At 34.5% G+C, this 26,049-nt stretch overlaps 1 protein-coding gene across 1 annotated transcript; it reads left to right on the forward strand.

Moving 5' to 3' along the window:
- Window positions 1–1,461: 1,461 nt before the first annotated feature.
- On the forward strand, window positions 1,462–7,425 carry SMR3A (submaxillary gland androgen regulated protein 3A; the record flags this gene model as incomplete). The annotated part of the gene is made up of 2 exons (XM_081151341.1): window positions 1,462–1,515; window positions 6,817–7,425. 2 exons carry the CDS (start codon window positions 1,462–1,464, stop codon window positions 7,423–7,425), a joined length of 663 nt encoding a protein of 220 aa, XP_081007467.1.
- Window positions 7,426–26,049: the final 18,624 nt, after the last annotated feature.

Here is a 26,049-nt window from a genome sequence, read left to right on the forward strand (position 1 = left end):
TCTATATGTTACAGAAAAGCATTCATGTTGGGCACTTGGGACAATTAATCCATCCAATTACACAATCAATCAAATTTTCCCCCCTGATGTACTTTAACATTTTTTGAGCTTCATTGTGACCAGAACACTATCAAATGTATTCTAAGAGAACTGAATTATCCTACAGTATATTTTTATTATTAGTTTTTTTTCTTTGTTTTTTAAAGCTTTTCCATAAGAATGTGTCATAGGAAAAGTGATACTTAAATAACCATATGCATATATAATTGAATATTCTGTGAAATTTGCCCTTAAGATTCTTTCAAGACTTCGATTGCTCAGCCAACACATACAACTGATGGGTAGAGCTGACTATTAGAAAGCTAGTCCACACAGAGGTGCATGCACTGCTTTCCCACAACTCGGGCCATCCCGTACTTGAAATATAGTGTAGTAAATTTGAAGCCAATTGAGAGTAAAAGACCTGAGCATGTCTCTTTTCCCTGCCATGGTCTTTGATGTACATTATATGGATTTTTGCAAGTAGTTTGAGACCACTTATCATGGAATAAAATAACTTAGTAGAATGTTGTTAAAACTAGGACAAGGTGACACTTTTTCTTTAAACTGGTGTTGACCCTTGAACAATGTAGGGGTTAGAGGAACTGACCCCCCACAGTCAAAAACCCAAGTACAACTTTTGACTCACAAGTCATCCTTCAGTATCCATAGGGGAACTGGTTCCAGGACACCCAGGGATACCCAAACCTGTGGATGCTAAAATCCCTTACACGTAATGGTATAGAACAGCGTGTACAGTCGGGCCTCTGCACCTGCAGATTCCCAATGGGAGGGTCAAATATAGTTTTCAATCTGCAATTGGTTGAATCTGTGGATGCAAAACCTGGGGACATGGAAAAAATCTGTATAGAAGTGAACACTTACAATTCCAAACTGTTTTGTTCAAGGGTCGACTGTCCTTTGAAATGGACACATTTGGGTTTGAACACCTTGATATTTTATAATAGCAATCATATTGCTTTATAGAGTTCTACAGATTTGTATTTGATATATTACTATGATAACTAAATCATATGTTTTAAATTGTACTTCTTGGGACATCTCAATAATAAGAAAAAGAAAAGAATCAGCTTACTAGATATAGTAGTTGCTTCTGAAAGCAAAAACCTTACTCATAAAAGCTTCTATCACATAAAATATTTATGAACAACTCTCTGCCATTAGCTCTAGTGTTAACTCACAAGTCAAAAGTAAAAACTAGTTTCATCATTTTATAGTTACATGTCATAAGCCTAACAGTATTGCTCCATATTAATACTGCGCCCAAAATAAAATTAGACGAATTTCTTCAAATGCTTCAGTACTATTCCTACACAACATCAAATACCAGTGGTTGAGACACTTTCAAAAAAAAGGAATATTAATCAACTGGTGTGCTTATTTTCAGGAGTAACCATCAAGATGAAACCACTGTGCTTAATCTTGGGCCTTTTGGCCCTTGAAGCCTGTTTCTCGGTAAGTCTCATTAATCATCTATTCACATTTTTCTCAGAACGACCAGTCAGATTTTTCACATTAATGATCTTACTCTTCCTTACATATTAGTAGCTATTAATCATTGATGAAATGAAACTCTGTCCTACTGCTTTTATTTGAATTTAAATTATAAATCAAATTTAATTTAAATTGCCACACATGGCTCATGGCTACCATATTGGACTGTTTAAATCTATAATATCACACTGCATTATAGAGACATGTATAAATGTGGATTCTCATATATTTGCAATTTCACAAGTAGGTAAATAAATTTATTGCAAATTTTTGATCCAATACACTTAATGACACTTTTTGAATATACTTGAACATGTTCTTTAATTTTATTGGGACTCTATTTCCTCATCTATATAATAGGATGGTTAAAATAGAACAGTTTTTATCAACATAGGATTCATGGATCACCTACATCAAAGTAATCTGACTCACTTATTAAAAATGGACACAGACGATAGTGTGGAGAAGACCTGGGAAGTGGGAGGGCAGGAGAGGATCAAGGGGGGCGGGATACCTGTAATACTTTCAACAGTGAAAATAAATTTTAAAAAATAGTAAGCCAAGCCTCATCCCAGAATGAATGAGTGTCTGAGAATAGGACCTGGGAATATGCATTTTGCCAAGGACTCAGACAACTTTTGATTAACTATAAATATTTATATCAATATCAACACCTACCATGTGTAAAAGGACTGGGTTAAGTACCACAGAAGCTTCTGAATATTCAAAGTTTCAAAGGATTAAAAAAACAAACAAAAATTTTTGTGTTTTATTTTATGTAATGGAATAATAATCAGATTCAAAGTAGGGATAGGTTAATTCCAGGTTTGGAAGATGGAGATTGATTCCAGAGTAATTTCTACCAAAGAGCTGTAAAATCTATTATATCAAGTGAAAAAAGATAAAAACTATTTTTGAGAAGAGACTAGGACTTACACAAAACAGGCAACATAAAATTATATCATTCTGAAATATAAAATAATTCTATCTACTCTCAGAAACTTGAATAAAAGAAGGCCATTTGATAGGTCTCTCAAGCAGCCAGGCCTTGGCCATATTACTAAGTACATTAGAGATGTGATATAATTTTTGATAAATCAATAAAACATATTGACATGTTTAAAAGGTCATATTATATCTTACTTATCTGATCTTAAAGCTGATATTCAATATTTTTATGTTCTCAGACTATAAGAGAAAAACACTTTCTTAAAGAATCAGTTATTGATTACATAAACAATGATTTTTTTTTTTTACAAAATAAATTTGAGAATTCCAATAATATAAGCAGTTTAACTAGAAATAAGACTTTCCTCAATTATATGAAATTCATGATGACTAATAGTTAATAATATAGGGAGGTAAGTAGTACTAATGATCTAGTCATCTTTTAAGTGTTCATTCTGTTATAGGTAATTTTCTGAATGCTTTACAGACATCTAATTTAATCCTCAAAGAAAACCAGAAATGACTACTATTAATCCCATTAAAACATAAATAAATTTATATTCTAAGTATCCATATCTTAACTGGATTGTTCCTAAACCAAGTGATGCAGGAGATTAGTTCCAATTATAGCCCACTGAGAAGATAATTTTTATTTCTAACATAGTATTTTCATCATTTTTAACCAAGTTCATTACCACTGTTCAGCTGTGGGAAGGAAGCTAAGCATTGTGGTTGGGTTAAGAGATTAGGCAAAGAACAAATATTTGGTATGAAGATTTTTTCCTTAGACACAACTTTTAGATCACTATCAGGCCATCCTTAGCAGGCAAGAGTACCTTCAGTGAATTCATGGTCTCAACAATGAAAATAATGTGAAATATTTTCGCACACTAAAGATTGGTTTTCTTGACAATTAAAAATCAAGTCCTGAACTTTTCAAACACCTTGACCTAGCCTTTGGATTGTCAGCCCGTGGGTCCAATGGCCTCCGTAATTCAATAAGCTACTGCTAGCTAAAGAGGGCCATATTGAGGACAAGTTCCACCGCTGTGACTTGGCATTTTTGTTTCCTTGGTGACACCAAGCAAAGTGTTTTGCTGGCATACTGGGCGAAGAAGCCAGGTTGGAGAGTGGCTAGCATGCGAGAAGTGGGGTTAGTCTCATCAAATCTCCTCTACCCTTTCAGAGAGCTTTGCTGCAAAGGCGAGAGGGGAGAGAGTGAAAGAGTGATAACAAGGAAACGCATGGCCGAGGTGGACTTGTTTAAAAGTCTAGCATCGGTGATAGTCATTTTCTAAGAAAAACAGGCCTGTTAAAAGGCACATATTAAAGTTCAGGAATAAAAAGGAAAAACTGACAGAGCCCTGAGGAAACACCTGTAAAGAAAAAAGAAATATCCAGGTGTCTATGAGTTACAGTATGTGGCCAGTAAGTCCGTAAAGCTCATTTTTAATTGCCTGCGTTACCTTGGAGGAACTGGAGAGAACTCACCGTGGCGGGGTGGATGAAGGCCAAAGAAGGGCGAGAGGACTCTAGTGAAACTGCCATTAACTTAGAAAATCAGAGCTCTGGAGGATGGGGCGGCATAAATTGAAGGCACTTGAAAGGACTGCAGGGCAGTGCTGGAGGACCGTGCATTTGTAATGGAACAGGGCTTTTGGCGTGTGCCCCACTGCTTAAGGACCTGCAGGTAGGAATCAAGAAAAGGGATGATTTAGGGGGATCCCACTGTTTGGAACTGGCAATGTCAGAAAAAATAGGTGAAGGACCTGAGAACAGCGCGAAGGGAATGTAGTTGTGTGTCCTATAGAAATCCTCAGGAGGTGACTTGTGCTTTCCTACCCTGGAGCATTTACATCATTTCCCTCCATTTGTCATGCCCTCTCCACCGTTTATATTATTTAAGCCTCCTTTCTTTCTTCCTTTATTTTTTAAATTTATCTTTATTGTTGAAAGTATTACAGATGTTCCCTTTTAGCCCCATGGATCCCCTCCACCCAGCATCTGCCCCCCCCCAGGCCTTCCCCACACCATGGTCTGTGTCCATGGGTTACACATATATGCATATAAGTTCCTTGGTTAATCTCTCCCCCACACACACTCCTCCACCACCACCTTCCCTCTGAGATTCGTCAGTCTGTTCCATGGTCCTGTGTCTCTTGATCTATTTTGTTCATCAGTTTACTTTGGACCCCACATACGAGTGAGATCATGTGGTACTTGCCTTTCTCTGACTGGTATTTAAGCCTCCTCTCAAAGGCTGCCTTCTCAGTGAGAGTCTTTCCTCTACCCAAAACTAATAACTCTAAATCTCTAATGTATTTGTTTCCTGCACTATTTTTCAACTAGTTTTATTTCCAAAAATTGTATTTCCAAAAATTGCAGCCACTCTCCTAGGTGTTAACATCACAAATGGTAGCACGGAACATTCATTGAGCACTGCACCTAAGCAAAGCACTGTCTTAAGCACTTTACTAACAATATTTCACAACAAATCTGACAATGACCCTATGACATGGGTACTTTTATGAATGTTATTTCCCAGATGAGGTAAGAGAGTATCTCAAAAAGGATTTCACATTCACACAACCTAAGTAGCAGAGGCAGAAAACTTCAAAAACTATCATTCTGCCTCCCATTGGACCAGTTTTGTACCTTCTAGTATTGTGGCTACTTGATCTGCATACACACAAGCGGCATGTTTGTACCCCCATAGCTCCTACTTCAGCACATTGCACAAAGTAGATGCTCAATAATATGCTTGCCAATTTATTAGTTTTCAAAGTCTGAAACAATCCTGAACTCTAAAGTGAGATATGAGACATTTTCCCCATTTGAAATTTATTCCAGTGACAGGCTCTACTATAAGCAAAGGATATGATTTCTGATTAGTGTTTCAGGATTCTTAAGATATATTCCTAGAACTGGAATCACTGGGTCATAAGGCAGTTCCATATTTAATTTTTTGAAGAAACTCCATACTGTTTTCCACTGTGGCTACATCAGTCTGCATGCCCACCAACAGAGTATAGGGTTCCCTTTTCTCCACATCTTCGCCAGGACTTGATGTTTGATTTATTGATGGCAGCCATTCTGACAGGTGTGAGGTGATGACTCATTGTTTTAATTTGCATTTCTCTGATGATTAGTGGCTTTGAGCATCTTTTTGTATGTCTATTGGCCATCTGTGGCCAAAGTGAAAGAAGGATCTCTTTCACTTTGAGTCAGCATGGAGGGACCTGGAGAGTATTATGCTAAGTTAAATAAGCCAGTCAGAGAAAGACAGTATCATATGATCTCACTCATATGTGGAATCTAATGAACAAAATAATCTAACAAACAAACTAGATGAGAGATATGGAGGCATGAAACAGACTGACAAATCTCAGAGGCAAGGCGGGAGGGGGGGCAAGAAGAGATTAGTCAAAGAATTTATGTGCATATATGCATAACACATGTACACAGACAATAGTGCAGCGAAGGCCTGGGGGGAAGGGGCAAGAGGAGAGTCACTGGGGAAAAAAGGGAGACATCTGTAATACTTTCAACAATAAAGATAAATTTAAAAAAATAAAAGAGCCAGCTGAGTAAAACAAAACAAAACAAAACAAGGATATGATTTTACCCACATCTTCTTTTCCATTCAATACTATCTCAGCTTTCACTGAGAGCCTAGGCATTCAGAGGGCAAAAGAGAAACTCTTCCTCTGCTCTGACATAGACTTTCAGAACATGTGACTTAGAGACATATAATAGTTTTCTCTTGTTGCATAACAAATTTCTACAATTTAGTAGCTCTAAAAATCTGTTTATTATCTCACAGATTCTTTGGTCAGAATTCTGACCTTGGCTTGAATTCTCGGCTCAGGGTCTGACAAAGCTGAAAAAGTGTTGCCAGGACTGTGTTCTTTCTGGAACCCAGGATCCTCTTTCAAGCTTGATGATTGTTGGCAGAATTGGGTCCCTTGTTTTGGGGACTGAGGTCCTTATTTTCTTTCTGGCTAGTAGCCAGGTGACATTCCCAGCTCCTCCTGCCCATCTACCTTTTACTTTCATGTAGTCCTTTCCACAACATTGCTCTGAAGCCAAGAGAAGACCATTTGCTGCAGCTTCAAATCTCCTTGACTTCTTCTGCCTCTGACCTGTAGAACTTATTTTAAAGGGCTCACCTGATATGGTCAGACCAGCATGTGCCAGCAGAAAACAGGAATCTTGGGAGCCATCTCAGAATTCTGCTTGCCCCAGAAAGTATAAGTTCTTATGCTTGACACTGAAATATTTAACTTAAAATTGTCTACTTCTTTTTCCCCACAGCCTGGTGAGAGTCAAAGAGGCCCCAGGGGGCCATATCCGCCATATCCACAGTTGCCACCTCCTTTTCCTCCACAACCTTTTGACCCAAGATTTGTTCCACCACCACCCCCACCTCCCCCTTATGGCCCAGGGAGAATGCCACCCCCCCCTCCTCTCCCTTATGGCCCAGGGAGAATGCCACCACCCCCACCTCCCCCTTATGGCCCAGGGAGAATGCCACCCCCCCCTCCTCTCCCTTATGGCCCAGGGAGAATGCCACCCCCCCCTCCTCTCCCTTATGGCCCAGGGAGAATTCCACCACCTCCTCCCCCCCCTTATGACCCACGTTATCCATATCCACCTTTCCAACCAAGACCGGATGGGTCTGAGCCTGTAGTGTTCCCTGGATACCCTCCAATATATCCTCCATACTATACCCCTGCACCCCAAATACAAGCTGATACAACGAGCTCCACCACGGCCACAGAAAAGCCCACCACCACGGCTACAACGAGCTCTACCACGACGGCGGAAAAGCCCACCACCACCAAAGCAGGCTCCACCAGCCCTAAAATTACTGCTTCTACTCCCAAGGGATTTTTCAATAAAGTTGCAGGCCTGTGGGGATAAAGATGCGATTTCCCATAGCTCTGAGCTGAGGGGAGAAATAACCTTAGACAGAAACCAAAGCAACCCACATAAACATTAGGCAAACAAAATGAAAATAAAGAATTGAGCAATAAATATGCAGTCTCCAGTGTTGTCATGAGAGTCACCAGTTTCCTTCTGGTATGCCACCCACATGAAGATTAGTGCTGCCAGAAGCCTAGCCTTGTACCATGAGGTCAAAGATGTAATTAGGGAAGATAAAGTGAGACATACGAACTCCTAGGGGTGAAGCTAGGAGAGCAGGAAGCAGGATGCCCTCTTTACTACCACAGCCCATTATACAAGTACAAAACATGGTATAACATGTTAATAAGTAATAAAATTAAGCTCTCCCCACAGCATGTTTCCTGTACATTTCCTGAGAACCACCTAATCATTACTTACAAATTGGCTTTCATATAATGTGTTTAACTCCAGAGCAAAAATGCCTTTCTGGCCAATGTAAATATGTAAATGAGATATGAAGCACAAGTCTTGGGATGTGATATGAAAAATCATTTTCTAAACTAAGGAAGAGATAGACGATGGCCTCAGACATTAATAATTAGAGACTGATGGCTGTGGTTTCCAAGTTTCCATTGCTTTCACCTACTAGTTAACATTTTAATCTAACGTATTATGATGTGTCTGTTTCAGAAGTGGGCTCATTTTATCACGAGAGCTATATTTTTCATACACTTTAGACTCTTAAAGTACAGCACCACATTTTTCTTTCAGGACACTTTACTACCCACATTGTTGCAAAATATTTATGAATCAAAACTTTTCAAAGATACCTCAAGTAAGTCTAAATTTGTTTATATGTGCTTGATGCTATCTTTAACTGCAGAGATACTTGTTGAGAATCTACCGTGGGACTGTTGCAGTAGTTGAGCAATCAGCAATTATGAAGGCCGTGACTTTCACTGCCTTCATTGAGCTCACATTCTAGTGTGTCAAAAAAAAGTAGACGTATAAATGTAATTTAGCCCGGCCGGGTGTGGCTCAGCGGTTGAGCGTAGACAGAGGATCCAGGCAATCGGGGTTGGATTCCCGGTCAGGGCACATGCCCGGGTTGCGGGGTCCAACTCCAGTCAGTGGCGTGCAGCAGGCAGCCGATCAATGACTCTCTCATCATTGATGTTTCTATCTCTCCCTCTCCTTTCCTCTCAATAATTTTTTTTTTAAATGTAATTTAAGAAGTGGGAGTGCTTTCAAAAATAATGAAGAAGGGTGAGGAGACACAAAATGGTGGTGATTGGCTGTTTTGAGATGGTAATCAGGGACTTCTGATGAAGTGATACTTAAGCAAATACTTGAAGAATGGTAAGAAGTAAAGTATTAAAAGATCTAAAGAAAGAATATTCAAGGCAAAAAGATTCAAGATTGTAAAGGCCTGAAGCAGCACTGAATCCGGTGTGCAAGAGGAACAAACGAATACTAACGTGGCTCACTCTTAGTGAGGAAGGAGACTGAAAGGAGGTGTCGAGAAGGCAGAGACAGACCCAGCGTCGCGGACCTAGGAACTGAATTTTATTCTAAATGTATGAGAGGCCACTGGAACTTTAAATAGGGGCATGACATTATCTGACTAACATTTTGAAAATTTCATCTCTCTGGCTGGTCTCTGAACACTGTTAGGAGAACAAGAATGGAGCCTATTTCAAGAATCACTGTGAGGGGGGTGGTGGCTTAGACTGGGTGGGATCTATGGGGAAGGGGAGAAGTTGTCTGATATAGACGCAGGTGGAAAACATTCCGAAGTATTTGGTGAAATGTAAGGTCTGGGTTTTAAAGGAAAAGAAATCACCTGGAAATAATTCTATTTTGGAGCCCAAGCAACTGTGTGAATAATGGTGTTATTTAGTAAAAGACGACTCAGTGTGTAGGGATTTGAAATATCCTAAATTCTGCATTGGATATGTTAAATCTGAGATCTCTATTTAACTTCATTATTATTTTTATTACCGCAAATTTAGCATCTTAACACAAGTTCATTATCTCACAGTTCTACGAATCAGAAGTTCACACAATAGTATGGCTCAGCTAGTTCCTCTGCTTAGGGTCACACAAGGCTGAAATCAAGGTATTGGCAGGACTACATTCTTTTTTGGAGGCCCTAGGGAAGAACATTTTAAGACTCATTCATTTCTCCTACACACCTCTTCTGCCTGATTTTTCTTCTGCCACATCTCTCTGAATCCAGACAAATTTATCTACTTTTAAGAGCACAGGTGATGAGATTGAAGCCTACCAAAATAATCCAGGACACTGTTTAATTATCTATATTTAATAACATCTGGGAAGTCCCTTTGCAGAAATAGCTAGATTAATGTTTGATTAGGTAACCATGGGATGGAATTCTTGAGGGGCACATCCTTAGAAATTTTGAAGAAAGATCACTTTTAAGTAGAGGTACTGAGTAGGCAGGATATATGCAAGAGCAGAATAAATGGAAGGACTGGGTTTAACCAGGATTCTAATTTTGCCAGGAAAGAATGACAGAAAAATAGATGGGAAAGAGGAGCCACTCTAGGAATTGTGGTTGTATATGACCTAAACCATACCACAAAGGCTGGTGAAAGTTTACAAATTGTTTCTTTTTTCTGCTTTTATTTTTATTAGCACTTATTTTATGCTGAATTTACTCATGGGCCATAAGTTTTTGTTTCTTCTGGGATATCTTTTTCTTCTGCACAACCTCCGCTTCTGGTTTAGGAGCCATCTGCTCTTTTTCAGTAGGATCCTCTCAGTGTGGCAGAGAGAGCTCGTGTATAGGTTAATCCACCCATGAGCTCTGAAAATTCTGTGCTGCTTCTTGGGAGTTTTGCTCACCTGGATGTGCTCAGTGACCAGAGAATCTCCATCTGAACCCTTAAGTTCAGCATTGCTCTCTGCATTTTTAAGCACATGCAGCAAAAATTCAACACTCTTTTTTTTTTTTTTTTTTAATATATCTTTATTGATTTCAGAGAGAGGAAAGGAGAGGGAGAGAGAGAGAGATAGAAACATCAATGATGAGAGTCATTGATCAAGCCCACAACCTGGGCATGTGCCGTGACCAGGAATAGAACCCCAATCGCTTGGATCCTAGGTCGACGCTCAACCGCTGAGCCACGCCCGGCCGGGCTCAACACTCATTTTTAAACCATCAACTCTGTGTCCAGCCCCGCTGTTTGGCCTGGGCTCACCTACCAAGTCTACCGTTGTAATGACAGAATGGCACACATTGCTTCTATAAAGTGTCATCCTTCAGATACTTGGTGGCTTTTTGGATTTGCATACCATCCCAGATGGCCTGGGAAGTATCACTAGCATTCTTAAAGCAACCATTAAGATGTGAACCTCTTGATTTGCATGATTTTGTGGGGTATTCTGGGTCAAGTTAATAGCGAACCATTTTCAGAGGCCACCTCAGGCTGCTTACAAGAAGAATACAAATTGTTTCTAATGACAACTCAGACTTGGCTGAGAATACTTTGACCTTGGGGAATTATCAAACATGTGAACAAGCAGGGAAGACAAAATGCAGATATCAAGAAAACATGGTGTGAGCGAGTAAGTGGTGTGGCTTCCTGGTACTCCCCTGTCTCATATAGGCACACCCAGATTTTGGAGATCTCGACAGCCAATGTAGACTAAAGAGTCCACCCAATCACAAAACCCAAAACTGACCTTTGAACTGTTTTTGACATGGGGGAAAAGGTGCATTATCACTGAAAGTTCTACTGTATTGTCTTTTAAGGAGTTTCATGCTGAGCCAGTTATTTGGCCTATTTTCCATATTTTATTTCTTAGTGTGGCACCGTGTCTAATCAAGGTTTCTAAGCACTAAGCATGGGCCTGGTCTATGAGAACATGCAAGAAAAGCTTTATAGAAGTAGACTATATAATCTCAGCTGAATGACAACACACACAAAAAGACAAAGGCATAAGAAATGTATTTAATATGCTTTATTGCTATTTGGCTTTAATTTCCAATAATTTTTATGTAAGCTCATGAATGTCAGAAGAGGAAAAACTAAAAATTATATTTTCAAGACACAGCTAATATCCTGAATGTGATTGGGTTCACATTCAAGCCAGTGGAATACATTCACATGAGATTCAGAAGCAGGAATAAGGCAGAAACCATTTTCTTGCTGCTTTGGCTGACTATTGCTCCATGGGTGTAGGCGATTTGCCTGCAGTGGTAGCAGCAGCCGAAGTTTGTACTCTCTGAATCACAATTATAACCATACAACTTTAAGGCCAATAGGCAGTGGGAGCCCCCTACCTTCCATTCCTTCAATCATTCTTCCCAATGTTTTGTAAGCACATGGTGTTCTCCTGCACTCCCTCTCTACTTGAAAGAAAGGTTTCTTTTCTTGAATAGAATCCTGATCCTCACAAAAGAAAAATAGGAAGCAGGGAATAGGTGACAGAGTCAACAGGTAGCAGTCCACTATCTAATACTAGACCAGCCCCTTACACCATGTCAATAGAGTTTCTATTACGAGCAAGTCTCCTTCTATCTTGGGGTTTTCCCTTGAATCATAAACTATGACCTCTTCACAGTAGCACACACAACCTTTCCTATAAAAACTACTCTTTACCTCACTCACTAAAACCTGCATATCTCCAGTACATTTTGCCTGCTCCTCTCAGCCACATCCAGATCCTTCTGCTTTTGTCTTTAATCATTTCTCCAATTAACATTCATGTATCACCTCCGTTTTCTCACATAAGCCAGAAACCAACCTCTACGACATACTCCCAGCTTCCTCAGTTAGTTTTAGACTCTGCTCCACTTTCTTCCTCCCTGCTCCGCCTCAGACAAATCCTGTACCACGTTAGCCCCCTTGTTTTCACTCATTGATTTCCTGGTCTTATACTTGCCACTTTGCATGACCCACCAACGTTACTAATGCCAGTCACCAGAAGACCATTCCCTTAGATATAGTCATCCCATAAAATACCTTCATCTCAAATCTAGGACTTTAGAACTCTCTTCCTAGGCCTAGCTTTCTTTCTAAATTCCCCTTACCCCCCCATCTATCAAATATCCTCATTAATCTCACTAGGCTTTTTAAGTCCTCCTGGTTTCTCAATATATGATTATCATTTGCAGCTCACTTCTTTCCATTTTTTTGCCTGGATCTTAATGTTGAAAAAATTATATAATTACACATGGTATCAGTAAATATTTTTGAGTTAATAATAAACTGACTACAACATTTAATAGCAACCACTAAGTATTATAACCTACTATATGCTTGAAACTGATCATGAAATATAGATAGCAAAAGATAGATGATGAGAGATAGCTACAGATAGATAATATAGATAGATGATAGATGATGATATAGATAGATGATAGATAGATGATAGATGATAGATAGATGATAGATAGATGATGATAGATAGATGATGATAGATAGATGATGATAGATAGATGATAGATAAATGATAGATGATAGATAGATAGATGATAGATAGATAGATAGATGATAGATGATAGATAGATAGATAGATAGATAGATAGATAGATAGATAGATAGATAGATAGATGATAGATAGATAGATGATAGATGATGATAGATAGATAGATAGATGATAGATAGATAGATAGATAGATAGATAGATAGATAGATAGATAGATGATAGATAGATGATAGATAGATGATAGATAGATAGATGATAGATGATAGATAGATAGATAGATAGATGATAGATAGATAGATGATAGATAGATAGATAGATGATAGATGATAGATAGATAGATAGATAGATAGATAGATAGATAGATGATAGATAGATGATAGATGATAGATAGATGATAGATGATAGATAGATAGATAGATGATAGATAGATAGATAGATAGATGATAGATAGATGATAGATAGATAGATGATAGATAGATGATAGATAGATAGATAGATGATAGATAGATAGATAGATGATAGATAGATAGATAGATGATAGATAGATAGATAGATAGATAGATAGATAGATAGATAGATAGATAGATAGATGATAGATAGATGATAGATGATAGATAGATAGATAGATAGATAGATAGATAGATAGATAGATAGATAGATGATAGATAGATGATAGATAGATAGATGATAGATGATAGATGATAGATAGATAGATAGATAGATAGATAGATAGATAGATAGATGATAGATAGATAGATGATAGATGATAGATAGATAGATAGATAGATAGATAGATAGATAGATAGATAGATAGATAGATGATAGATGATAGATAGAGATGATAGATGATAGATAGATAGATGATGATAGATAGATAGATAGATGATAGATGATAGATAGATAGATAGATAGATAGATAGATAGATAGATAGATAGATAGATATAGATAGATAGATGATAGATAGATAGATGATAGATGATAGATAGATAGATAGATAGATAGATAGATAGATAGATAGATAGATAATAGATGATATCCAGGAGATCGTGGTTTGATTCCCAGTCAGGGGCATGCAAGAGAAGCCAATCAATGACTCTCTCATCATTGATGTTTCTATCTCTCTCTCTCCCTCTCCCTTCCTCTCTCTGAAATCAATAAAGATATATACAAAAAACAAAAAACAACAAAAAAAATCTCTTCCAGCCCAGCCGGGCGTGGCTCAGCTGTTTAGTGTCGACCTAGGATCCAGGCGATCGGGGTTCAATTCCTGGTCAGGGCACATGCCCAGATTGTGGGCTTGATCCCTGGTTGGGGGCGTGCAGGAGGCAGCCGATCAATGACTCTCTCATCATTGATGTTTCTATCTCTCTCTCTGCCTCTCCTTTCCTCTCTCTGAGATCAATAAAGATTTTTTTTTAATCTCTTATATACATTAATATTTTCCATATTCAGATGATGCTCAGAGAGCTAAAATAAGTTGGCTAAGAACAAGCATCCTGTTAGTGGCAGAGCCAGGATTCCAACTCAGCCAGGATCAATTCTGATACCCATATTCTTTACACAATGCTTATAGTTTCTAACGTTTCCATTTTGACTTTTCTGTAATGAGAAATCCTACCTACTGTCTATGCTCCCACTCCTATGTCAATGAACAGTGCAGAGGGAGATCACAAATATATGCTATCTAGACAGGCTACACAGTCCTGCCACTTACCGCAGTAAGTCCATTTTATCTGCTCCCTCTATATTGTGGGCAGCCCAAGAGCAAAAGTATACATCATTCATCTTTACAAATATGTCACTTAAAATCTCAACTATTTGGTAAATGAAATAAAGTTACACATTGAGCCAGGACAAAATGACAACATGAAGAAGACACCGTGTATATACCATTCATTCCTCTTATATTAGCTGAGTACACAGGACTTTGCTGAGTCTACTCACAAGGATGAAAAATGATCTCCCCTTGGTTCCTGTTAGGGACTTATTTCATTTTTTAACAGCCCTGCTGGATAATGTTTACTTCATAATCACAGCCTTCTCAGTGTCCACATGGGTTATGTCCTACTGTGATGTCATCCATCACTGCCAAGTACAAACAATATGGATTTAGCAACACCAAGATGAACGGGACTTCAGAATATCTCCTATGTGCCCAACAATCCCAAGATGCCATTGAAGAATCATACCATTAAATAGTAGGCTTAAGAAATCCACAGATATTAAAAAAAATCAGCCATGAATATAGATCAAAGTAACTTTAAGGAAATATTTATTCTAAAGAGTCATTCTGAAGGAATGTCAGATTTTGTGGAGACCTTCAAAAATGAGGAGGGGAGTTTGAATGTCAAAGGAATTCAATGTATAGCAGGAACCCTAGGGTGTAAGAGGAAAATCTGTTCCCACCTTCTTTCTGGACATATAGCTAAGACTACATTTCTCAACCTTCCCTGAAATTAGGTGTGATCATGTGCCAATGGAATGGAAGCAGAACGTGATGTGTCACTTCTAAACCCAGCCATAAATTCTCCTTATGTGTTCCTTCAGGACCCTTTTCCCTTTCTGCTACTGGAACAGTGATCCCTGGAATAGCTTTAAAGTCACATGTTGAAGATAACAGCTGCCAGCATCCTTGGACTTTGAAAGGCTGTGTGTAAACAGTCTCCTCGATCTTAACCCTGAAAACCTATGATGTTAATAGAAAGTTACATGAGCAAGAGACTAAGTTCTGTTGTCCTGAGTTATTGTGCTTTGGGTATATTTTTCCTGCAGTTTTGCCTACTCTGACAAATTTTGAAGTAGGGTCCTGCACTAACAAAAGAGAGGGACTAAGAAACGGTTTAGCAATAAAATATTAGGTGGTAAAAATATAGAATTAACAGGATGAAAAGAACAAGAGCATATTATGCAGTGACCTTAGGTGGGACTGTGACCTGTAATAACATGGAAGACAGACCATTTATATACTTAGTGAGCCTGAAACTGTAGGGAAGGTATTGGGAAATAACCAAAGTTTTCTTTCCCTACCGCTTTTGCAACATTTATACTGTCAGGTAATTTATTCTTCAAATATGTTTTTCTTATATATTTTAATAGTCTTTCCTAATTTTAGTGTACATTCCTAGATTAATGATGATGATAGATGATAGATGATAAATAGATGATAGATGATGATAGATAGATAATAGATGATAGATAGATAGATGGATGATAGATAGATGATAGAGATGATGATGATAGATGATTAGATAGATGATAGATGATAGATAGATGATAGATAGATGATGATAGATAGATGATAGATAGATTATAGATAGATAGATAGATAGATAGATAGATGATAGATAGATAGATAGATAGATAGATAGATAGATAGATAGATAGATAGATGATAGATGATAGATAGATATAGATAGATAGATGATAGATAGATAGATAGATAGATAGATAGATAGATAGATAGATAGATGATAGATAGATGATAGATGATAGATAGATAGATAGATAGATAGATAGATAGATAGATAGATAGATAGATAGATGATAGATAGATAGATAGATGATAGATAGATGATAGATAGATAGATAGATAGATAGATGATAGATAGATATAGATAGATAGATAGATAGATAGATAGATAGATAGATAGATAGATAGATGATAGATAGATAGAGATAGATAGATAGATAGATAGATAGATAGATAGATAGATAGATAGATAGATGATAGATAGATAGATAGATGATAGATAGATGATAGATAGATAGATAGATAGATAGATGATAGATAGATATAGATAGATAGATAGATAGATAGATAGATAGATAGATAGATAGATGATAGATAGATAGAGATAGATAGATAGATAGATAGATAGATAGATAGATAGATAGATAGATGATAGATAGATAGATGATAGATAGATAGATGATAGATAGATAGATAGATAGATAGATAGATAGATAGATAGATAGATAGATGATAGATAGATAGATGATAGATAGATAGATAGATAGATAGATAGATAGATAGATAGATAGATAGATGATAGATAGATAGATAGATAGATGATAGATGATAGATAGATAGATAGATAGATAGATAGATAGATAGATGATAGATAGACAGATAGATGATAGAGAGATAGATGATGATAGATAGATAGATGATAGATAGATGATAGATAGATAGATAGATAGATAGATAGATAGATAGATAGATAGATAGATGATAGATAGATAGATGATAGATGATAGATGATAGATAGATAGATAGATAGATAGATAGATAGATAGATAGATAGATAGATAGATAGATGATGATAGATAGATAGATAGATAGATAGATAGATAGATAGATAGATGATAGATAGATAGATGATAGATGATAGATAGATAGATGATAGATAGATGATAGATAGATAGATAGATAGATAGATAGATAGATAGATAGATGATAGATGATAGATAGATAGATAGATAGATAGATAGATAGATAGATAGATAGATGATAGATGATAGATAGATAGATAGATAGATAGATAGATAGATAGATAGATGATAGATGATAGATAGATATAGATAGATAGATAGATAGATAGATAGATAGATAGATGATAGATAGATAGATAGATAGATAGATAGATAGATAGATAGATAGATGATAGATTGATAGATGATAGATAGATAGATGATAGATGATAGATAGATAGATGATAGATAGATAGATAGATAGATAGATAGATAGATAGATAGATAGATAGATGATAGATGATAGATAGATAGATATAGATAGATAGATAGATAGATGATAGATAGATAGATAGATAGATAGATAGATAGATAGATAGATGATAGATAGATGATAGATAGATAGATAGATAGATAGATAGATAGATAGATAGATGATAGATAGATGATAGATAGATAGATAGATAGATAGATAGATGATGATAGATAGATAGATAGATAGATAGATAGATAGATAGATAGATAGATAGATAGATGATAGATAGATAGAGATAGATAGATAGATAGATGATGATAGATAGATAGATAGATAGATAGATAGATAGATAGATGATAGATAGATAGATGATAGATAGATAGATAGATAGATAGATAGATAGATAGATAGATAGATAGATAGATAGATAGATAGATAGATGATAGATAGATAGATGATAGATAGATAGATAGATAGATAGATAGATAGATAGATAGATAGATAGATGATAGATAGATAGATGATAGATAGATAGATGATGATAGATAGATAGATAGATAGATAGATAGATAGATAGATAGATAGATAGATAGATAGATGATAGATGATAGATAGATGATAGATAGATGATAGATAGATAGATAGATAGATAGATAGATAGATAGATAGATAGATAGATAGATAGATAGATAGATGATAGATGATAGATAGATAGATAGATAGATAGGATAGATAGATAGATAGATAGATGATAGATAGATAGACAGATAGATGATAGATAGATAGATGATGATAGATAGATAGATGATAGATAGATGATAGATAGATAGATAGATAGATAGATAGATAGATAGATAGATAGATGATAGATAGATAGATGATAGATGATAGATAGATAGATAGATAGATAGATAGATAGATAGATAGATAGATAGATAGATAGATAGATGATAGATGATGATAGATAGATAGATAGATAGATAGATAGATAGATAGATAGATGATAGATGATAGATAGATAGATAGATAGATAGATAGATAGATAGATAGATGATAGATAAATAGATAGATAGATAGATAGATAGATAGATAGATAGATAGATGATAGATTGATAGATGATAGATAGATAGATGATAGATGATAGATAGATAGATAGATAGATAGATAGATAGATAGATAGATAGATAGATATAGATAGATAGATGATAGATAGATAGATAGATAGATAGATAGATAGATAGATAGATAGATAGATAGACAGATAGATGATAGACAGATAGATGATGATAGATAGATAGATGATAGATAGATGATAGATAGATAGATAGATAGATAGATAGATAGATAGATGATAGATAGATAGATAGATAGATGATAGATGATAGATAGATAGATAGATAGATGATAGATAGATAGATAGATAGATGATAGATAGATGATAGATAGATAGATAGATAGATAGATAGATAGATAGATAGATAGATAGATAGATGATAGATAGATAGATGATAGATGATAGATAGATAGATAGATGATAGATAGATGATAGATAGATAGATAGATAGATAGATAGATAGATAGATAGATGATAGATGATAGATAGATTAGATAGATAGATAGATAGATAGATGATAGATAAATAGATAGATAGATGATAGATAGATAGATAGATAGATAGATAGATAGATAGATAGATAGATAGATAGATAGATGATAGATAGATAGATGATAGATGATAGATAGATAGATATAGATAGATAGATAGATGATAGATAGATGATAGATAGATGATAGATAGATAGATAGATAGATAGATAGATAGATAGATGATAGATAGATAGATATAGATAGATAGATAGATAGATGATAGATAGATAGATGATAGATAGATAGATAGATAGATAGATAGATAGATAGATAGATGATAGATAGATAGATAGATAGATAGATAGATAGATAGATAGATAGATGATAGATAGATAGATGATAGATAGATAGATAGATAGATAGATAGATAGATAGATAGATAGATAGATAGATAGATAGATGATAGATAGATGATAGATAGATAGATAGATGATTGATAGATAGATAGATAGATAGATAGATAGATAGATAGATAGATAGATAGATAGATAGATAGATAGATAGATGATATAGATAGATGATAGATAGATAGATAGATAGATAGATAGATAGATAGATAGATAGATAGATGATAGATAGATATAGATAGATAGATAGATAGATAGATAGATAGATAGATAGATAGATGATAGATAGATAGATAGATAGATAGATAGATAGATAGATAGATAGATAGATAGATGATAGATAGATAGATGATAGATAGATAGATAGATGATGATAGATAGATAGATAGATAGATAGATAGATAGATAGATGATGATAGATAGATAGATAGATAGATAGATAGATGATAGATAGATAGATGATAGATAGATAGATAGATAGATAGATAGATAGATAGATAGATAGATGATAGATAGATAGATGATAGATAGATAGATAGATAGATAGATAGATAGATAGATAGATAGATAGATAGATGATAGATAGATAGATGATAGATAGATAGATGATAGATAGATAGATAGATAGATGATAGATAGATAGATAGATAGATAGATAGATAGATAGATAGATAGATAGATAGATAGATAGATAGATAGATGATAGATAGATAGATAGATGATAGATAGATGATAGATAGATAGATAGATAGATAGATAGATAGATAGATAGATAGATAGATAGATAGATGATAGATGATAGATAGATAGATAGATAGATAGATGATAGATAGATAGATAGATAGATGATAGATAGATAGACAGATAGATGATAGATAGATAGATGATGATAGATAGATAGATGATAGATAGATGATAGATAGATAGATAGATAGATAGATAGATAGATAGATAGATGATAGATAGATAGATGATAGATGATAGATAGATAGATAGATAGATAGATAGATAGATAGATAGATAGATAGATAGATAGATAGATAGATAGATAGATAGATGATAGATGATGATAGATAGATAGATAGATAGATAGATAGATAGATAGATAGATAGATAGATAGATAGATGATAGATGATAGATAGATAGATAGATAGATAGATAGATGATAGATAAATAGATAGATAGATAGATAGATAGATAGATAGATAGATAGATAGATAGATAGATAGATAGATAGATGATAGATTGATAGATGATAGATAGATAGATGATAGATGATAGATAGATAGATAGATAGATAGATAGATAGATAGATAGATATAGATAGATAGATAGATGATAGATAGATAGATAGATAGATAGATAGATAGATAGATAGATAGATAGATAGACAGATAGATGATAGACAGATAGATGATGATAGATAGATAGATGATAGATAGATGATAGATAGATAGATAGATAGATAGATAGATAGATAGATAGATAGATAGATAGATGATAGATAGATAGATAGATAGATGATAGATGATAGATAGATAGATAGATAGATAGATGATAGATAGATAGATAGATAGATGATAGATAGATGATAGATAGATAGATAGATAGATAGATAGATAGATAGATAGATAGATAGATAGATAGATAGATGATAGATAGATAGATGATAGATGATAGATAGATAGATAGATGATAGATAGATAGATAGATAGATAGATAGATAGATAGATAGATGATAGATGATAGATAGATTAGATAGATAGATAGATAGATAGATAGATGATAGATAAATAGATAGATAGATGATAGATAGATAGATAGATAGATAGATAGATGATAGATAGATAGATGATAGATGATAGATAGATAGATATAGATAGATAGATAGATGATAGATAGATGATAGATAGATGATAGATAGATAGATAGATAGATAGATAGATGATAGATAGATAGATATAGATAGATAGATAGATAGATGATAGATAGATAGATGATAGATAGATAGATAGATAGATAGATAGATAGATGATAGATAGATAGATAGATAGATAGATAGATAGATAGATAGATAGATAGATGATAGATAGATAGATGATAGATAGATAGATAGATAGATAGATAGATAGATAGATAGATAGATAGATGATAGATAGATGATAGATAGATAGATAGATGATTGATAGATAGATAGATAGATAGATAGATAGATAGATAGATAGATAGATAGATAGATAGATAGATAGATAGATAGATGATATAGATAGATGATAGATAGATAGATAGATAGATAGATAGATAGATAGATAGATAGATAGATAGATAGATAGATAGATAGATGATAGATAGATGATAGATAGATAGATAGATGATAGATAGATAGATAGATAGATGATAGATGATAGATAGATAGATAGATAGATAGATAGATAGATAGATAGATAGATAGATGATAGATAGATAGATAGATAGATAGATAGATAGATAGATAGATAGATAGATGATAGATAGATAGATGATAGATAGATAGATAGATGATGATAGATAGATAGATAGATAGATAGATGATAGATAGATAGATAGATAGATAGATAGATAGATGATAGATAGATAGATAGATGATAGATAGATGATAGATAGATAGATAGATAGATAGATAGATAGATAGATAGATAGATAGATAGATAGATAGATAGATAGATAGATAGATAGATGATAGATAGATGATGATAGATAGATAGATAGATAGATAGATAGATAGATAGATAGATAGATAGATAGACAGATAGATGATAGATAGATAGATGATGATAGATAGATGATAGATATAGATAGATAGATAGATAGATAGATAGATAGATAGATAGATAGATAGATAGATAGATAGATATAGATAGATAGATAGATAGATAGATGATAGATAGATAGATGATAGATGATAGATAGATAGATGATAGATAGATTAGATAGATAGATAGATGATAGATGATAGATGATAGATAGATAGATAGATAGATAGATAGATAGATAGATAGATAGATAGATAGATAGATGATAGATAGATGATAGATGATAGATAGATAGATAGATAGATAGATAGATAGATAGATAGATAGATAGATAGATAGATAGATGATAGATGATAGATAGATAGATAGATAGATAGATAGATAGATAGATGATAGATAGATAGATAGATAGATAGATAGATAGATAGATAGATAGATAGATAGATGATAGATAGATGATGATAGATAGATAGATGATAGATAGATAGATAGATAGATAGATAGATAGATAGATAGATAGATAGATAGATGATAGATAGATAGATAGATAGATAGATAGATAGATAGATAGATAGATGATAGATAGATGATAGATAGATAGATAGATAGATATAGATTCTGAGATACATGCATATATAGGGTAGGGCAAAAGGAGGTTTACAGTTGTCCGTATGGAAAATAATTAATTAATAATACAAGAACAAACTGAGTTTTGTGTACTCACAACTGTAAACCTACTTTTGCCCCACCCTTTATTATTTTCTGAATCCTCCTTGGCATTAGTAGATAGTCATAACTAAAGAAATAATTAAAAATTGATTATTTTACTTTCTGCACACTAAAGATTATGAGGGGGTCTAAAACTAAATTGGGTAAGAATTTATAGAACTCTAAGGGAAAACTGGATGCATAAAACTGCTCCTCTTTACACAGATTCTAAATCTAATGTTGGAGTCCACCATGCTGTTGCACAATTTGGGATCCCATGGGCACCTAACTTCTGGGGTACTCCTGCAACTGCAGAACCAGTCTGAACAGCCCAGTCCTGCCTCTAAATGAGATACTGGCTTGTGTTTTTTTCAGATAACAGGACAAGGTAGCAAATCATGCAGTCTGACAGTCTGACGTGCACTAGAGAAAAAGATCACTCTGGAGTAAACTTTCAGGTCACTTGGTCAAAATCTACTGCAAACTGCACAGTAACACACACAAACACACACCCCACCCCCGAATTCAAACATGTGGCCCATGAAAAGCCGAGTTCCCCTAGCACTTGCTCACCAAGCTCTCATTATGCTGAAATAATGTAACTGCTGAGTGTGCATAACTTTCTCAGTTGTTCCTTTAAATGTAACCCAAAAACTTCCAGTTGGGAGGCAGATTGGAGCCTCACTTCCTATCTCCTTGCTTGTCAATTAGGAATCACAGCGTTTTCTTTTATCAAGTGCTGGTGTCACAGCATTGGCCTCTACACATGTCAGGCCCTTGCTCAGTGACAAGCAAACTAGATTATCTAATTAAGGATAAAGATGGCCAGACCTAGTTTTTAAAAATTATATATTGTCTACAAGAGATTTCTCCTTAAACAAAAAAACTCTGACTGCTTGGCAGAAGTGGGGAAGGAGAGGGGGAAGGATACCATGCAAAACACTACCCAAAAGGAATCTAGTGCAGCTAGATTAATAGCAGACAAAACAGATTTAAAGACAAGAAGCATTACCAGAGACAAGGCATGTTTCCTAATGCAAAAGGATCTATTCGACAATAAGTTAACAATTTCAAGTTGTTTTAAAACATAGCCTCTAAGCATATAATGCAAGAACTGACAGATCTTAAGGAAAAAAAGAGCTATTGTAACAGGAGAGCAAACATAAATCACTGACTTTAATTCTGCTAGATAGAAATTTCTTTAGAAAAAAATTTATCTATTAGACTCATAGATTCAGGGAACAGACGGATGGTTGTCAGAGCAGACGGGAGTTGAGGGTTTGGATAAAATATGTGAATGGATTAAGAAACACAAATTGGTAGTTACAAAATAGTCATGGGGATGTAAAGTACAGCATAGGGAATACAGTCAATAATATTGTAATAACTATATATGGTGCCAGGTGAGTACATGAAATATGGGGGAAATCAAATTGTAAAGTATAGGATTGTCCAACTACTTTTCTCTACACCTGAAAATTAGACAAAGTAATATTGAATATAAACTATAATTGAAATTTGTTTTAAAATTTTTATTTATTAAATAATTTCATTCACTAACAAGAATGAGACCCCACGAGCAACCTGAATTTTCTGTCATAAAAGATAATTGCCACTTTAGGTATTGTTCTAAAAAGTACCTAGTCAAGACCTCTTAAGGTCAAGTTTTAATTAAAATTTTACTTGAGTAAAGGTTTTTGTTTTTCAAAGAAGTATGCTTCCGCCTGTCTGGGACACTCTAATTCTTTATTGGCTATGACCCATGCAGAGATGGTTTCAGTTCTGACAATGTTCATTCTAAATTTTTAACAGTCAATGTTCCATGACAACTAGAAATCACATCATGTATTTAAAACACTTGACTGAAAGTGTGTCTTGGCATGGAAACAATTTATAGCACCAAAGAGAAAGAAAAGTCATTTTTTTCACAAAGTGAATATGGGACTAGAAAAGATAATAATTCATGAAGTACTCTGCATTAACTTAGAAGATTTACTGGATCACACAAATGTATAGCAACAGAATGTGTCAAACATAATTAGCAACTAATAAATCCTATATGAGTTCCAGTTGTCAATCACATGAAATCATTAGCAAAGAAACCTGGGTAGTTTAAGACCAATTTTAACTCAATTCCCCCATCACCACCAAAAGCTTTTAAATCACCTGTAAAATTTAAATATACATTACACCACAAATATTAGAGACTCATTAGGATATTTTTAACATCGAATGATGTAAATAAGAAATACCTATTGAAATTTTAACTAACATTTACTGATAAATGGGTCAGACTTATATGTCCAATATTATTTACCAATATTATTTAATCTTCAGAACATTCTATGAATTTTCCTTTTTTGTAGTTTACCTTTGTTTACATTCTGGTTTGTTAGTAAATATAACAATAGTAGTCATACTCATAAATCTTTAGTGCTGGTTACAGTATGATATAATCTACGCCTAAAGAAAGATAAATGATGAGGAATGTGGGCTCTTACTGCTTCTTCTTTAGTTTGGCTAAACTATAAAGACTTTAAAAGATAACTTGACTTATGCATCTGGTCACATGTGTATTGGCCTCTTTACTTCTCTGCAGACTGACAGAAATATTACCAGCACCTTTACTCTTTAGATGTAAGTAACAGATGTATAGCAACAGGATGTGTAGCAACAGAATGTGTTAAACATAATTAACATAATTTTTTCCAGGAAAAAAAAGTAAATGTTCACAAGCCAAAAAAAATTGTTTGAAGTTATCCAATATAACATCATGTTAAATTACTATATTTCTAAATAACTATTTTTGTGAAACACCAGTGCATTTAGTCATAACCAAAAAATTACATCTAAATAATTTACATAAAATGTAATTCTATATATACAAATATGTGTATATATAATTCCAACCATGATAAAAGCTACAAAGAAGAGGTACAAACACTACCTACCTCCAGAG

The sequence above is a fragment of the Miniopterus schreibersii genome (genome assembly GCF_964146895.1).
Source record: "Miniopterus schreibersii genome assembly, chromosome: 1".
Classification (NCBI taxonomy): domain Eukaryota; kingdom Metazoa; phylum Chordata; class Mammalia; order Chiroptera; family Miniopteridae; genus Miniopterus; species Miniopterus schreibersii.